The sequence below is a fragment of the Periplaneta americana genome, chromosome 17 (assembly GCF_040183065.1).
Source record: "Periplaneta americana isolate PAMFEO1 chromosome 17, P.americana_PAMFEO1_priV1, whole genome shotgun sequence".
NCBI classification, from domain to species: Eukaryota; Metazoa; Arthropoda; class Insecta; order Blattodea; family Blattidae; genus Periplaneta; species Periplaneta americana.
The window spans coordinates 50,409,711-50,428,710 of NC_091133.1; the positions used below are offsets into that span (position 1 = coordinate 50,409,711).

The 19,000-nt window shown below is 36.5% G+C and overlaps 1 protein-coding gene across 1 annotated transcript in view; it reads right to left on the reverse strand.

Annotated features, from left to right (window-relative positions):
• The window catches only part of sad (Cytochrome P450 family protein sad), a 96,062-nt gene extending 87,201 nt beyond the window's left edge, over positions 1-8,861 (reverse strand). The window contains exon 1 of the mRNA XM_069816825.1: positions 8,463-8,861. Within this exon, the coding sequence (XP_069672926.1) occupies positions 8,463-8,791 (329 nt within the window). The 5' untranslated portion in view covers positions 8,792-8,861. The remainder of the gene's footprint in view (positions 1-8,462) is intronic.
• Positions 8,862-19,000: the final 10,139 nt, after the last annotated feature.

The following is a 19,000-nucleotide window of genomic DNA, read 5'->3' on the forward strand; positions in this document are numbered from 1 at the left end:
GAAAGTATTTTTTTATCTTTTTTATTTATGTTGCACCTGTCAATTGATGATTTTTGTTAATTTTGAAATTTCCCAAATATTACATTTTTTTTTAACATAACACGCATTATCTCAGCTTCTACCCGAGATACAAAGCTCAAATGTTTACCACATGTTCTCCATAAGTATTTCCTAGTTTTAACACAGGGAAATGTTTCTATGTTGGATAGTTAAAAAAATATATATATATAATATATATATTCTCTCTTTTTTTCTTTCCAAAGTTCAGTTTCATAATAAAAAAATTTAATTTGTAAACTTTTTATAATAACTAAACGTACTTATGTCTAAATCATCAACAGGCTTCCAGTAATATGTGGTAAAAGTTTCATCTTTCTACATATGAAGGTTTCTGAGAAAATGGATCATGAACTTGGTGAAATTTAACATTGTGAAGGTAGGCGATTCCGAACCTTCTTAAAGCGAGGTAAGAAGCTGTTATATGTATTAATCATGAGTGACATGCTCGAAATAAGAAAAATGTTAAAATTGTTTTAATGTCGCCTATTATCTTTGTCTTCCATGACAGTAGCGTTGTCATACTTGCCTCTACATATAAGTTCTAGGCTAGGCGCTCAGAACCGCAGAGACAGATACATATTAATTAAGGCGCAGTTGAAATTAAGTAAATGCACTGGGAGGGGGGAATAGTAGATTTAGACTTCTGCACATAAAAATCTCTGAAGAAGAGAGCTCCAGGTAAATTTATCCGGCCAGCTGTTTTTCGCTGACAAAGTTCTCTTTTTATGGACAGATATATCTGCAGGATTACATTTGGTCAAGAGCGAGTGGTGTCTGACAGGTCTAATGTACAGTCTTATACAAAAAAAAATGAACGGCTGCCATGCCCAAATTCCCATTCGGAAGACTTCGGTTGATTCCATGAGAGCTTAGGTTTACACGTGAAGGAATTTCCTAAGGGCCCCATACACACTCAGTTAAACTGTGCAGTTTATCATGTGTCACGTTATACCTGACAGATTAACTGCATAAACTGTGCAGCTCGTGCTGGTAATAACGGAGGCCTACGCTAGTGGAGCCACTTTTGCGACAATAAACTGTGCAAATGGAAATTTATTTTTCAAAACATTAATTTTCTCACGCATTACAAAATAATAAAACGTTAGGAAGCTACGAATACGTGTATTAAAATAAAAATATAAAAACACGACGAAAAGGGATTCGAACTGCCTACACTCGAGTCCAGCGCACTACGACCTGAGCCACGCCGCTACATCATTTCTTGTTGCAGCAATGAATAGTTTCGCTGCAGTCGTTTGACTGGTAATTTTTAATTTTTTTTCTTTTCTCTTGAACCCAGGCCTATATGAAAAAAGCCGAAACATGTCATGGATTTGGCCACCCAAAATTTTCCCTATCCGAATCTTGGCATCAAAGTGGAGCGGTCTCCTTGTCAGTTCTTTTACGCAGTTAAACTGAGTGTATATGTATATTTACGCAAGATTCTGCTCTGTTTTTCCTTTGTTTGTTTGTTGTTTTTTCTGTCTGTTTATAGGTCAAGTGTTATGGATAATTTATAACAAAGATATATTAAATATATTCAAGGAGTGAATTAATTGCAAAATAAACATCCTATTCCTAGACCTGTTAAGATTTATCTTGTCTCAGTAGAAATAAAACCAAGTCCCTTCAAATGAGGGTGGAGATTATAGGAGGGTTGTAAATTTTCAGATTCCTTTCAAAATCTTGTTGTTGTACAGGCTGCCGGAATTCAGTTTCTTGAAAGACAAGCTCAGTGAAGGAACTACACAGTACGAAGAGAGATATTTTGTTATTTTATTTTGTGCTACAGAATGTATCAACTAGTTCCTTCCGCCACTGGATGGATGGACGGCACCGCTCCATTCCCCCATCCCCATAACAACACAGACGAAGTAAGACATATCTCCTTTCTCTCTCTTTTCACAGTGAGGCAAGATACATCACACAGCCTTTAGTCGTATGAACCAGGCGCTGTCCGAAGTGGACTTAGGTAAAATTCACGCTGCAGGAGAGCGGTCATTTTTTGTGTCTAAGACCGTACAATGCGTATAGAAAATACGGAAGCACTCGCAGAAATCATTACGCTAAGGTCGATAGGATGTATTCTGGGCTGGAAGACAGACACTCTTTAAAAATACTGACATACACTAAAACAACTGTTTAGACATGATGGAAACAATAAAAAAAAAAAAAACACACTTCACGCGCATATCTCTTCGGTGACATATAGGCATAAACAGTAATGAGAGTGTGGTAATTATTCGCAACTTCATAAAGAGTCTGAATTGTTGCGAAAAGGGTCAAATGAATAATGAGAAATCTGTTTCTTCATGTAATTTTTAGATAGTTTCTATCATGTCCATTTCTATAGTTATATTACTAGAAAAAGTTCTGCGTCGTGATCTAAGGCATTATTCTTGGACTCGTTTACAGAATGAGAGCTGGTTCGAGTGCATATGAGGAAGGAATTTTCTCACGAAATTTGGCCAGGAATTTGGGACCGGTGATCACTCAGCATCGTGATGAATTTGAAGAGCTACAGTGAGTAGGAAAATCCGGTTTCGAAAAACAGCTATAACGACTGGAGAGATCATCGCGCTGACCGCAGTTACATCCATACTGGTTGGATGATCGTTTACCCCTGTTGACGCATGTCGGTTTTGGTCCTTCATGGGATTTCGCGCCATGGCTCACATTTCATTTCTAAAAAAAGGAAAAAATTTACTTCCAATAAATGTGTGTGGAATGCAAATGAACCTTAGTATGATTGACCAACAAGGACACTTCCATATCTGTAACTTTGAGCCGCCACGATGGTCTAGTGGCTAGAACGCTTGACTTATAATTATGTGGACTCGGTTCGAACCCCTGCGTTCCCCCGATTTATAACTTGTGTTGGACAAGCCCGCAGTTCAGGTAACACACGGGTTTTCTCCGGGAGCTTCGATTTTCATATGGCGTCCCAACAAATCTCCAAAATCTCATCTCAACACGGATATAGCGTATACCAGCCTCCTATGGCGCACCCTGGGCAACGACTCTGTCGGTAAATTGGTCTACATAACTGGCTTCATATGGGTGAATGACGAAGAATCAAATAGGCCTACCCGTCATTAATATATACATCATTAACTTTGCTAGTAGAAAGATACATTACTTGCTTTCTTAGATACTTTAAACATTAACCAAGGAATCGTCAAATTGATGGGTTGTAAATTATTTGTTGATCGGTGTAAAGGAAACTATTCATAGTTTAGTAAGGCTGGTATTACGCTATTGAGTTCTTTGACAAATAATATTATAAAACATTTTATCAAAGATCTGAGATAAAAGGTAGGATTTTGAGGTATTACCACTATATAAAATATTTTATCCAAGATAATCTAATATTAAGGAATAAAAATCATCAGCCTTCATTTACAGTTAAATAAAATATTTTTTTTATCACAGATGTGCAAAAATGAATGATGGACATTACTATGCATGTTTAGCTACAATTAGTTCAAAATATTACATTATAAATATTGCTAAACAATAAACAGAAAAGGAAACACCTGTGGTTTAAAACATGGATTGCAAGACGTAACAAGAAAAGTACCCATCAAAACTCATTAAGAAAAAAAAAAAAGATACAAAGCGAGGACTTAAAAAGTTATATAAATTATTTGAGAATGAATGAAAATAATTTTCAGTTTGTCCAAACTTGTGCATCACTCCTGTATAGCAGTTATAATCTCTGCTATTTTATATACACTTCTCGTCTTTTATTTATGTTTTTTGTAGTCCGTGTTTTGTGTTTTATAACATTTCATTTGCTTCATATTCTCATTATCAACATTTTGATCATAGTAACAATTCAACAATATTTACGTTCCGCTATATTGGTTTCAAGCTAGGCAGATCTTTTATAAAAGATAACAAGATGCAATGCACTTACATTTTATAAAAGATCTTTTATTAAAGAAACTTTTATGTAAGAAAACCCATTACACCGTCATATATTTATTATAGATCTTTGTCAAAGAACTTTGATAGTGTAATACCAATCTAAGATGTTAGGAAAAGAACAGGTGTTATGTTGAATTTCCATTAGCAAAATCTGACGAACGTTAAAGAAACAAATGTTAAAGAAACTATAGTCACGAAGCTTTAGTTTATGAGGATACTAGGAACCATAGACTGTGCAGGTACTATTTCGCATTGTCTGTAATGAGGCGATAGTAGCGATCCTAGTGGTTAGCAACTATCTATGGATGCATGTTTACTACGTATTGAGCTTCGTAATTGTATATACTAAACTGTGGTACAGTAGGACTCCAATTTAGAGGAAGGAACATTTAACTTTCAAGCAGATTTGATTCAGTTCATGCTACGCTGCTGTCGTGTACACAACGAGTACTCGATACACGATAAAGAACAAGATTTAGCCAAGAAGAAAAATTGCAGGTTATTGCTCCAATAGAAAATAGTAAACAAATAAGCAAAATTGCTAAGCGATGTAATCTAACCTTATCTGTTGTTTACAGGATAAACAGTGACAGAGAAAAGATAAAAGCTTTTGCAGAAGAACTGAAAAAGAAAGGGGGTAATGTAAAGAAAAGAAAATCTATGAAATTTCCTGATAACAAGCAATTAGAGAATGAAATTTTTGAATGGTTCAAGCTAAAGAGAAGTGAGGGAATTCTTATGTCAGGTGAATACTGCGTGTGAAAGCAACGTGAAGTTAACAACAAACTTGGTGTTTATACAAAATTTAAAGCTAGCAATGGGTGGTTAAGGAATTTTAAAGCACGTCATGGCATTCGCCAGATCTCAATACAAGGCGAAGAACGAAGTGCTGATATATCACCTGTTTCTCAGTTTGTGTAGCGTCGATATCGAAAACTATTTATTCAGTGTATGATAAGAAATGTCCGTGAGTTCTTAAAGAAATACTCTATATAGTCTATAAAATATGCAATTGATAACATTGCAAATGCTTGGAATGATGTATCCAGGGAAACTATAAAGATAAGCTGGAATAAATTAACACCCAATAGTTAAGTTGACTGTAAGGTATCTGATTAATGTTCAGAGGTTATTATGCAAATAATTTTATAATTATTATGTCACGAAATAAGTGAATTCATGAAAATATATTTGTTATTTATTCATTTTTTTGTTGAAATTATGAAAATATATTTATGTTTTATTCTATTTAAAGCGATTATATATTTTATTTATAGAAGGAATTTAATTTTTCTTATGACACTTAAAAATGAATAGACTACTTTGGTACTTTATATTTAACTACATGCTAATAATAATAATAATAATAATAATAATAATAATAATAATAATAATAAACAGGTTCATATTAATAAGGAACAGGTTCGTTTTAATAGTTTTTAAGTCCCTCTTTACTGTAGCTACAATAACATCTGAACGAATGCAGGGGTCTTGCTACGTCGAGTGCATCGTCTCGGGCGAACTTAGTGTTTGCAAGGTATTCCTCTAAATTGGAGTTCTACTGTACTAACCTGGACTCTTCTCATAAACAAAACTTTGCGGTTGTCATTTGTTAAAAAAAATTGACGTTTTTGGCTAGGACCGGAAATTTGTAGTTGACAAGCTCCCTGCTGGTATTTCAATTAAGAGGCGTTGTATGGAATTCCAGAGTTGTGAGAGGACTCCTCAGGTTAACAATGCGACCCTTGCTAAAAAGGTTGAGACTTGCTCGTGTCTAAAAGCTGCCGATGACTCAGGTTCGTACCGGTCTTCTCCCACTTGATTCTTTGCTAGCTTATACAACCCAACTATCGAACTCAGCTTGTTCGGCTGCAAACAACTCGTTTAATGAGAAACAAACATTAGAACAAGGCAACATAACTACGCTGGCATTATATTGAATTTTGTGCAAACAGATTAAGTCCAATACACTTTCCACTGACCTCGTACTCTATACATTTCTATTATTTCGCTAACGACATTCTGAACTTCTAACTTCATTTAATTCCATTTCCGATTTTCAAATGTACAGACGATATTAATTGCATCTCGGAAAGGAAACACATCTTTGTAACACGATAATCTATATCCTTATATATTAATCGTATATAACGCTGAGTAAATTTTAGGTAATCATTTTAATCAGTTATTTAATAATATCGCATCATCTACGCAGTTGCCTAGCGTCGATGAAAAACGTACTCGTAATAGCGAAAGGATATTTTGGCGATATAGGTAAGATAATTCATGATACATTACTGAAATTTGCCTTACATTTGGAGAAAATCTTGGAAAAAAACTTAACTTAATCAGCCCGACCACAATTAGACTAGAACCTATGCCCGAGTGCAGCCTCGGATCATGTTTGCTGACGCTAACCAAACTGGTGACCGTTAACAATTACTACTCGCAACCAATTCGTATCTGAGAACATACGGCGTAGTGATCCATTCTTGTATATAAAAAAAGAAAGGGGAAATCATTAATCGATATCAAGTGCAAATAATACATAATATATATCAGCCTACTCAATAATTGTAATGTAGATTATAAGTCTTATCCTCTAGATTTCCACTTCCTTCAGACAAGCGGCCGTCTCAATGATTTGGAAAAAAATTTTTCCTGTTAAAATCTTATCTTTCATCTTTACAGTATATCAAAAACTGAGTAGTTCTTTTCTAATATAAGTACACATTTATTTAGGCTAGACCTACTTTTTATTAGCTTTCAATATTTTTAACTGCAATAATAATAATAATAATAATAATAATAATAATAATAATAATAATAATAATAATAATGTCCCACATCGTAGCGTCGTGATTAAACTAAGACGTGACTCGCTGTACGGAATGAACGCTGGTTGGAATCCTCATGGGGTAAAACATTTTCGCGTAGATTTAGGCCATTGTATGGGATCGGTGCCCATCCAGCAATGTGATGAATTTGGGGACTTAAAATTGTTAACGAAATCCGGTTTCGAAAACCAGCTACAACAGCTGTGAAGGATTATCGTGTTGACCAAACTTTACTCCTGTATTGGTAAGATGATGGTTCACTTATGTTGAGGCACATGGACGTGAGACCAGGCAGTTAGCTAGTTGGCTATGGTCCTGCATGGGTTGTGGCGTCATATAAGCAATAATAATAATAATAATAATAATAACAGTAACAATAATAAGAATAATAGTAATGATAATAATAACAATAATAGTAATAATGATAATAATAATAATAATAATAATAATAATAATAATAATATAGGTTGGAAAACTGCCTGTATATGTATGTATTTATTAACACTACAATTGGGTATACACCCGGTGGTAGTGATATATAATATACAATAATTAAAATTATATGAAATAAAATAAAATAAACGTAAATGAATATAAAATAAAATAAACGTAAATCTATAAATAGTAGATGCAATATAGACGAAGTAAAAGAACAAGCCAAATACAGTATTAGACTACTTTTGCGGTACCTACCAAAGATACGAGTACTAAAAGCATGTATTTCCATATAAATCTTGACTACAATATTCTTCGAGCAATGCAGTACTTTCCCTTTTAGTACGCTATAAGGCGAAAGTAAACTAAACGACGATACAGTCACACATTGTACGGCCATCAGTTTTGTACAATATTGGTGTAAGTATAAATTGTTATATTTTATGTGCACACTTCTCGGATGAAATAGTTATCTACTATGAATAAAATCCGTCCAGTAGTTGGCTTGGCTTTCAGAAGGCGAGACCGGGGATGCAAGGCACTTAGATTTGATTTGGCTCATTGTGCGCCCTCTGCATATATGCGATGATTTTTCAAGTACGACTGGTGGTCTGGGTGTCATTCGGGAATCCAATGATGGCACTGACAGGTGGGCCATCCTGCCTCAGCCCTGGAAGAGCTAAGTTGAATCCTCGTACGAGCTAAGTTGAATCCTCGTACAAGTCCCATAGCCCGGAGCCCCATGTCTTTCCTATATCAGCATCGGAAACCCGTACTGTCCCCAAGACCACCTCAGTCTATTGCAGATGATAGATGAAATGAGGGGAAGGTGGAGTGTGTTGGTGGAATGCTAGAGGGAAACGGGAATACCCCGAGAAAGAACCCAGAAACATCTGCTTTGTCCATCACAAATCACATCATGACATGACCGGGAATCGAATCCAGACCGCACTAGCACTTGAGTCATAGATGTGGTCCCGTCCTGTAGTTTGGAAGTAAAGATTTTAAATACCGGTGTAAGAACAAAACGAACGACATAACATACAAAATTTTACCAGTATCAATGATGCTGAAAACATCCATTAGAGTGTCGTGACGAAATTTATTTTTTTAACATGACAATTTTTTTCCCCGTAACTTCTGAGAGACAGAGAACACGTAATGTAGATGTCGACAAGAGTAAAATGTATTACAACTCACATAAAGAAGAGGCCCCTCTTGCAGCCGTACATCTTGTTGTAGAGCACCCAAGAATCAGGCAGGATATGCTTGGGGTACTTGCCCTCGAGGGAGAAGACGCGGCGCATCTCGGTAGGGTCGCAAACGAAGACGGCCGTGACGGGCCCAATCGTTTCCTTGTACACGGGGCCCAGCTGGCGGTGCCGGGCGTCCACGTACTCGTGCAGGTGGGGCGACGAGCCCGCCGCGATGAGGTCCAGCATGGTGCCCACGACGGGCAGGCCGCGCGGCGACGGCATCTCGCGTGCCTGCGCCGGCGCGAACCAGCTCGACACGGCGCGCCTCCACATGCCGGCACCTGGAACGGGACTGACCACGCGGCCCGCCTGGTGAGGTGCAGCGGCACGGCGCGCTCTGGCGGCCGCATGTCACCGCACTGCTGCGGCCCATCCACGCAAACTCAGCGTAACGTAACAAGTGGTTGCCATGACGAGCCGGCGCGGCGCGTGGCTGTAAGCAGCCGGGTAGTGTAATCACACCTCAACAACCCTTGCATATACACATGAGCCTAAGGGTGCCGTCAGGGACGTCGCTAGGGGGGTGCGAAAGGGTACGCAAGCACCCCATAAAAAATCGGAGCACCCCTTTCCGCACCCCAAAGGACATTTGAAGTCCTGATTTGAGCAATTCATTTAAAAAAATATTAGGCATAAGTTATTTTGAAGTAAAAACAAACATATTCCTGTAAGAGTGTAAAACAATTTTCATTAAACGCGAGAAATAAAAACTAGCCATTATTCAAACTGTACATAACATTTGACACGTAATTACAGCACTGTAATAAAGAGAAACTTGAGTCAGAAGATGATTACTATGCGGATGACTTTCATCCAATTCTTGATAAAATTTTTAATGAACTGGAATACGGATTTTCTGAACATAGCTCAATAATTAAAGGCATGAAGTGTTGCAATCTGGATCTAAGAATTTTCTTGGATGTGAAAAAACTATGTCCCTTCGTGCATCGTTATGGATGTAATGAACAAAGTGTGGAAGCCGAAGTGAAACTAATCCGTAAAACGATTGAATGTTATGAGAATGAACATGATGTCACTACTGACAACATTTTAAAATTTGTTAATTTTCTTCAGGAGTATAAATTGGCATTTCACGAAATTCACAAACTTTCCAGAGTTTCTATCGTAACACCAGCATCTAGTGCGCGATGTGAACGTGCATTTTTGTGTTTACGTTGCATTAAAACTTACTTGCGGAACAGAACGGGCCATGAATGTCTTAGCGATCTCGCAGTCCTTGCTGTAGAGCAGGATCTCGTAAGGCGTTGGATATTGAGGATCTAATCGACAAATTTGATGCTGCCCATGGTAATCGACGTATAGCTTTATATTAGGAAACTCAACACACATTCCCAGGCAAGCAGTAATAGTAGTAATCATCATCATCATCATCATCATCATCACCATCCTTGCATATATTGGGCCTAGTGGCCCGTTACGGTCTCTTGCCAACGCTTGAACGGTCTGCCCAAGGATCTCTTGCCCACAGGATGGTAATTTAAAATTTGGCTTGGAATTCTAGAACGAGGCATTCTGATGACATGTGATCTCCAGTTCTGTCTGTATTTCTGTAGGTATTCCGTAATCAGTTCAATCTGCAGTTCTTTCATAATGTCAAAATAGTAATAATAATAATAATAATAATAATAATAATAATAATAATAATAATAATAATACATAGTAATGATAATAAACAGATGTATAGTATGCGCGCAACTGCATGAGAGAACATTTTGGATTTTTTATGTACCACATTTTTACAGCTCGCACCCCATTTTTACAGCTCGCACCCCATCCGCACCCCCTTTGCTCTGATCCTGGCGACGTCACTGGGTGCCGCATAAGTTGAGCAATCAGGTTACCTCTCCGATGTGCATGAGGAGTCTGTTGAGACCCCAGAGTTCTATAATGTGTACTGAATGACATTCATACCTGCGGAGTGACCAGCATCCAAAATAAATTTTTTTCATTGATTTTGTACGTTAATTTTCTCAACTTTAAAATTTTTCTTTTCTCTTGTCATAAATTGATCTGAAATTTAAAAACGCCTTGGATGGGCGCTTCGAGCTTTTGAAGACCTCAATGGAAATATAGCTAATTTAATTTTTTGTTTGAGTGTATAATAATTATTGTTATAATAGCTAGAAAAAATTATTATAACAGGTTCTGATTTACGTATACAATGAAATGATAATATACAGATTTTCCTGTGTTATAATTAGACATCGGATTTTTAGGCACTAAAAATTGCAGTTTTAGGCGCCTAAAATAAGCTCAAAATTTGTAAAATTAGGCTCTATTTTAATGAAAATAGGCATTTTAGGCACATCAAGGTATCATACTTATTTCTTTCACTGAAATTTTTAGTTATACATTAAAATACGCACAAAAAAGTATGTTTAAACATTAAAAAAGGATACTATATTATATTTATAAACAGAGCTGCACAAATTTAATATATTGAAACTAATGAAATAATGATTATTGATATCAAGATTACTCATTTTAAGTTATTGAAATTCAGTTCCATGCTCAGACTTTATTATAATTATCTGCACAGTACACCACCAGAATTTTTTCTAAATTCTCCACAGTTAACCTTTGCCTTTTGTCACTGAGAATAATTTTGAAAGCAGAAAAACTTCTTTCAACCGAAACTGATGTGAAAGGCGCAAATTTTAAATTAGGTACAATAGAAACATCAATACTTACTGGAACATTTACACTTTCCCCCGATATCACTCTTGATACTTTTTCCAACAATGAAAATCCTACATTCTTATTTAATACGTTGTCCCACTTATTTTTAACTTTTTTCCCAGTTTCGCCCAAAGCAGAATGTATGTTCACTTGAGCTTCCTTTACTATTGCTATTTGGCTACAAAGAGATTGTTTTTCACGTTCTAATTGTTCAATGCTTGCAGGTATGAAAGAAAAGTTTGATGTTATGTAGGCAATATCGTTTTTCACTCGTGAGTCATTCAGACAATCTTTCACTGCTTTCACACACGCTGCACTATCAGTTTCAGGTACCGTAATTTATCAATAACTGTGATCACTTCTTTAAAATACTTAGAATAATACACCACTGACTGAATCCAGGTTCCCCATCGTGTAACAACCGGCTGAGGTGGGAGTGGGATATCTGGAAAGTTCTCTCTGAATATTGAAATCCTGGATGGGGCTTTACAAAAACATTTTTTTGTGTTAGAAATAAACGAATTGACAAGAGGAAATTCATTCCGGATTGTTTCAGAAACCCTGTGAAGGCCATGTGCTAGACAGGTTACATGCGTGAGGTTAGGATAAAATGTTTTAAGAAGTGGAGCTGCAGCAACCATGTATGAGGCAGCATCAGTACAAAACAACAGAACTTTAGAATCGTCTATATTACCTGAGTATAAAGACTGTAGGCCTTTATTTACAAAATAAGCAATGGCTTGGCTATTCACTTTCGAAAGTTCCTTAACACATACGAGGTGTGGAATCGAAGGTCCATCAGGACTAAGTTTTCCTACTACCATATTTGCTATATACCTATTCATAGGATCTGAGGTTTCATCCACAGAGACCCATATGTAAGAATCACCTATATCCTCCCGAATGGAAGCTAAAGTTTCATTGTATATTCTGTCTAAGTAATTTTTTCTTAGGGTCGACTCAGATGGGATATTTTGTTTGCAGTATTTTTGTAAAAACTGTCTTAAAACCGGATTTTCAATTGCATTCCAGGGAATGTTAGCAGCAACAAACGCTCTGGTTAAATCAGCATAGAAATTGCTGCTGAGATTGGATGAAGTAGGCTGTGTTAGTAAAGTTTGTTGCAGTTGATTTTTCTGCTGAGCTTTAGCCTTATGAGCCGCTCCTTGCACATGCTGCTTTAGGTGGCACTTCTTTTCTTGCGAAATCTAAAAATGTAAAGTAAACTGAATTAAAATAAAATCCTAATTGTTGTATTGCCGTATTTCTATCACAAAGTTAGTGGGTTCGAACAATCAAAATTTTAATGACCTGCAAATACTTTAACTATCGGAATTTAAAAGGTTAAAGTGTAGTGGTCTTAAAAAGAATTATACCTCAGGATAGCTCAGTCAATGTATAAATATTATAGGCCTACTCATTAAAATTAATAGAATTGATATATTTCAACTATTGTTACATACCTGTTTGCTACAAATCTTGCAGAATATTATTTTTCCATCATAAGTGAATTCTGAATATTCTGTTAGCCATTGCCGGATCAATGTAGATTTTGCATTTATATTTTTCGGCATTATCGCGTTAAACTTCACAGGAAAACGTCCTACCGCTCAAAACTTCTCAACACAAATAAGGTGAGGGAAAGAGCAACTGTTAACGAGCATTCAAATGAACCGTTGTTATTGAGATTCAATTGGACAAAAATACAAAGTTCCACTTATTGTTGCATTTCCTGGTAGTGTTAACACTAGGAGGGCCATTCTTTTAAATATTTTGTAACGGTTTACCCTACTAATTCGCAGTTTTACGACTTTTCATAAATATTTCAAAAACACTCTTTCTCCAAAAATTGTGATTTTATGACACTCTGAAGGGCAGTACAGCTAATCGGTTTCAGACCGAAAACAGTCATTTTTATAGTATAGTATATCTCTGAATCGGTAGCAGCACATGTTGTGATTGTTGCCTGCTTCAAAACTAAGGTTGGTTCTTTGTCGGCATTTATGCCTCCAAACATGTTAAATTCGGTGAAATCTATTGCGAGTGTCGTGAGATTCAAAACATTTTGTTTCCTTTATCAATGGTTTCATGGCCGGTGTGAAGCAAACTTTCCACTTTTTAAATGCCTTAAATTTCGCAGTGAATGCATGTATAAATTATAAAAAGTAAGAGTAAAATGCGAAACTTTACAGTGAGTTAGGCATTTTTAGGCGAATATTAACAAATTAGGCTCTAATAACCGTTTTAGGGCATTTTAGGGCACTATAAAACTCTTTGAATACCTTTCAATTTCCATGAAACACAAATATTAATAATTATTTTTACTTTTCTCCTAAAGAAACAAAATAGGCATTTGCCCTAGAATCCGATGTCTGGTTATAATAGCTGGAAAAAAAATATAACAGATTGTGATTTACGTCTACAATGAAGTGATAATATACAGGTTCGACTGTATAATAATTGTTGTAGTAGCTGGGAAAAAACAGTGTAACAGATCGTGATTTATGCCTACAATGAAATGATAATATATAGGTTTGACTGTATAATAATTGTTATACTAGCTGGGAAAAATTAGTATAACAGATTGTGATTTACGTCTACAATGAAATGATAATGTACAGGTTTGACTGTATAATAATTGTTACAATAGCTGGAAAAAATTAATATAACAGATTGTGACTTACGTCTACAATGAAATGGTAATATACAGGTTTGACTGTATAATAATTGTTATACTAGCTGGGAAAAATTAGTATAACAGATTGTGATTTACGTCTACAATGAAACGATAATGTACAGGATTGACTGTATAATAATTGTTATAATAGCTGGGAAAAATTAATATAACAGATTGTGATTTACGTCTACAATGAAATGGTAATATACAGATTTGACTGTATAATAATTGTTATACTAGCTGGGAAAAATTAGTATAACAGATTGTGATTTACGTCTACATGAAATGATAATGTACAGGATTGACTGTATAATAATTGTTATAATAGCTGGGAAAAATTAATATAACAGATTGTGATTTGCGTCTACAATGAAATGATAATTTGCAGAGTGAACCGTAGGTACGATAATGTCATTAAGTTCAGAGGGTTATTCTTTGAGATATTTTAGACAAAAAAGTTCAGTACAATTTCGCTTCCTTTTCAGAAAAAAAATTGTTTTATATGAAACATTTCATAGCGTGTTTTGGGAAAGACATTGATTGAATTCTCAATATGCTCAGTCAGTTTAAGAGAGCAGTGTATTATGATAATAAATGGTCGAAATTTGACCCGAAAAAATGTAACTTTTCGTTCTGCAAAGGAATTTTTAAATGTCTTATTTGGTCAGATAAAATGTCTGCACATTTCAAGGACAAAACTAGAATTCTTTCAATAATTTATTATCATAATACACTCATCTCTTAAACTGGCTGAGCATATTGGGAATTCAATCAATGACTTTCCCAAAACACGCCATGAAATGTTTGATATGAAACAATTTTATCTCGAAAAGGAAGGAAAATCGAGCAAAATTGTATTTAATTTTTTTGTTTGAAATATCTCAAAGAATAACTCCCTGACATTACTTATGGTTCACTCTATATAATCACAAAATTTCTTAATAAACATGTTCGGGTACTCAAACATCTCAATTGTCCATTTACGTAATTTTCCAACGAGTACAGCAAACAATGAGGATTAGCCTAATAAATATTTGGTAGTATCTTATGGAAGATATTGTCATTTGTGATTATGACTTAAGTCCTTAATGACAACAATGAAGTAATTATATACAGGATGTTTAAAAAATACGGGGCATAATTTCAGGTATGTATTTCCCACATGTAGACAATCGAAATAGTTCATTACAACATGTGTCCGGAAATGCTTTATTTCCGAGTTATGGCCTTCACAACATTGAAATTCACCGGAACGTCGTTGCCGTCAAAGGAGACATTAAGAGGGCACTCTGACAGTTCATTCCGAGGCGAAGGTTACATTCAGTGTTGTGTAGGCGTTAGACTGTGCGACATGTATTCAAATGAAGAGCTGGCAGAGATACACTTCATGTACGGTAAGGCGGACGGCAATGCTGCGCTGGCTCGTCGTTTGTACCAGGAGAGGTACCCACAGCGACAATGTCCAGATCGGAAGACATTTGTACGTCTACATTACCGTCTGTGCGAGTGTGGAAAATTTAACTCTCCTGGTTTGGGAAGGGGACGACCAAGATCTACAACTCCAGAAGTACAGGAGGAGATTCTGGAGGCTGTGAACATGACTCCTTCTATAAGCACACGAAGGGTAGCGTTGCAAGTCAATGTTCCTCATACGACTGTCTGGAGACTGTTGAAAGAGTACATATCAATTGTATCCTTATCATTTGCAACGTGTACAGGCCCTGTCACCAGCAGAATACCCTGCACGAGTTACTGTAGGTTCTGTCAGTGGTTCTTGCAGCAGTGTGGTGTAAATCCGAACTTTCCTGCCTTAGTATTATTTACAGATGAAGCATAGTTCACACGAGATGGCATAACAAATTTCTACAATCAGCATGTATGGGCATATGAAAACCCACGTGCAACTGTTCCATCTCATCACCAGGTGCGGTTCTCCCTCAACATGTGGGCCGGTATCATTGGTGATCGATTAGTTGGACCCCATGTACTTGTAAACAGACTTACGGCGCAGGCGTACACAAACTTCCTGGAAAACACCATACCTCATGTTTTAGAAGACACTCCACTGATCAATCGTCAACACATTCACTTCTTGCATGATGGCGCTCCTGCACACTTCAGTCGTACGGCTCGCCGGTACTTGGATCGAAGGTTTCCTGATCGATGGATAGGTAGAGGTGCCCAATTGCTTGGCCTCCACGCTCACCTGATCTGAACCCTCTCGATTTCTACTTGTGGGGCCATTTAAAATCATTGGTTTATTCGTCTCCGGTGCCTGATTTGGAATCCCTTCGGAATCGAATTGTGGCATGTTCTGAGGACAAACGCAATACTCCTGGAGTTTGGGATCGTGTTCGCAGGTCAATGAGACATCGATGTGAGGTCTGTATTCAAGCAGGAGGTGGACATTTTGAATATCTTCTGTAATGACAACGACCTGCGGAAAGAAAAACGTTCCGGTGAATTTCAATGTTGTGAAGGCCATAACTCGAAAATGAAGCATTTCCGGACACATGTTGTAATGAACTATTTTGATTTTCTACATGTGGGAAATACATACCTGAAATTATGCCCCGTATTTTTGAAACATCCTGTATAACCACAAGATTTCTTGTAAAAAAAATTAGGGATTCATTAAAGACACAAATGCCCATCTATGTAACTTCTCCAATATGCCCAATGAGAGTTACAAATTTTACAAAAAATGGTTTTTCAGTTTTTCACTTCCTAACGCACATAAAACATTTCCTCTCCTTTTCGCTGAAAAAATTCTTACCCAGACTCTGATAATGCATTTATTTGATTATTACGATGTTCTATTCGATGTAACTTCAAAATTAGCCATAAAGTTACAGCGGGCCCATAATATGTCCATTATATTTATATTCAACATTCGGAAGTATGACCATATTCACCGTACTTGGAACAGCTGTCGTGGCGCTCGACTTGAGAACCGCAGAAAACTACACTCGCTCTGGCTGCTGTATCAAATCTTGCACACCTCTTGTCCGACTTTCCTGTCATGTCGGTTTTGGAATCTCTCATCTCTTCACAGCTTTGGCACGCGGTCTCAACAACAAACTATTAAGGCTGGTTCACAATAAACCGGGAACGGAAACGACAACGAGAACGAAATAATGTCAAAATAAATATATTTCCGTTCTCGTTGTCGTTTCCGCTCCCGGTTTATTGTGAACCAGCCATTATTCTTATACCTAAGCAAAGAACATGCAGATATTCTCAGTATTTCACAATCTTCACCTCTCGATCTTTCTGCCGATATTAGAACATGTTGGACGCTATCGTCTTTCAAAATTAAAAAATACAGTAACTATCTAATTCAATAGGTATAGTAAATTACTTTCGTGCGTAAATATAATATTCGTAAGCAATATTTAACAATGTAGGGCATGTAGCACGTATGGGCGAATCAGAAATACATATAGATTGTTAGTTGGGAGACCGGAGGGAAAAAGATCCTTGGGGAGGCCGAGGCGTAGATAGGAGAATAATTTTACAACGGATTTGAGGGACTGAATTAATCTTGCTCAGGATAGGGACCGATGGCAGTCTTATGTGAGGGCGGCAATAAACTTCTGAGTTCTCTAAAATCAGTAAATAAGTAAGTAAGTGAGTGAGTAAGTAAGTGTATTTCTAGAACGAATGAACTAAGGGGAAATGGGAGGAGAAACAATTAAAAGGTACGCGATGACATGCCCTTGTAAGGTGCGAGAAATTTGGGGCTTAGAGAAAACTTTTATGTAAGCTCCAACCTTGTTCGCCACTTGTCCCACTCCATTTTTCACTGTTCCGTTCAAGGAACACAGAGAATTCTGAAGGTACCCAATGGCATGCCCTTGTAAGGTGCGAGAAATTTGGGGCTTAGAGAAAACTTTTATGTAAGCTCCAACCTTGTTCGCCACTTGTCCCACTCCATTTTTCACTGTTCCGTTCAAGGAACACAGAGAATTCTGAAGGTACCCAATGGCATGCCCTTGTAAGGTGCGAGAAATTTGGGGCTTAGAGAAAACTTTTATGTAAGCTCCAACCTTGTTCGCCACTTGTCCCACTCCATTTTTCACTGTTCCGTTCAAGGAACACAGAGAATTCTGAAGGGTAATTACGAAAATGGACGTTAACGTAATAACTACTATGTAAGGGGAAGGAAAATCGCAAGCATATCTAATTCATTCTTTTATTATTTCACTGTATTCCTTCCCGACTTTCTTTCTTTCTATCTTGAATATACTTAGTGCAAACATGAATTGGCGACGATGCAGAATACTAAGATCCGTTATCTTTCATCGACTTTATGTAACCGTGACATGCATGTTGAATTATCAGCAAGATTGCTTTGCCTTTCTGTGTTACTACAATCTGATAACATTACACAAAAAGAGACATGACGGGAGACAATGAAACGTGACAATACATTTCTATATGTAGGCTATAGTGTCTTAGCATTTTGAACTTCTTCAGATCCTGTGGAATTTATGACGGATAAAGCTGTTGGGTTTTCTACACATAGGTCTACATTAATTTCATTTGCCATTCTCATTACACCATCCTCTACAATTTCCTCATTACTTTATTACAGTCTCATTGCCTCTAAACTACTTATCTAATCAATAATCTCGTTGCATCGCCGTCAGCACCAAGTCTGGACATTTCCATATTTAGTGACTCCATCAAACGATTGCCTCAGAAATCCCTTCGAAAAACGAAAATGGTGATGCTTCAAAAGACCTTTCTCAACATAGACGTATTTTATAGAGATCATTAATAGAGAAGACATTACCCTACACATCTGTGAAGGTTGCGTTAATAAGAATTTACTAAATTACACAATATTGTTTTGTGATATTAAAACAAAGAATGTGACAAAATATATAAATTTTTATGGTCTATGCTCTCTTTTGTTGTCCTAGAAAAAAATCATAATGTCCATCATTAAATTTAAATAATTAATGTTACTCAAAAATGAATATTCTTTGGCATTTTACTCGTATTGTAACAAAATATCTATGTACAGTACAATGATATTGATCCAATAGATAAAGTAATCAATATCAGTAGTAGTGTAGTTTATTTTATTACGAAAAAAA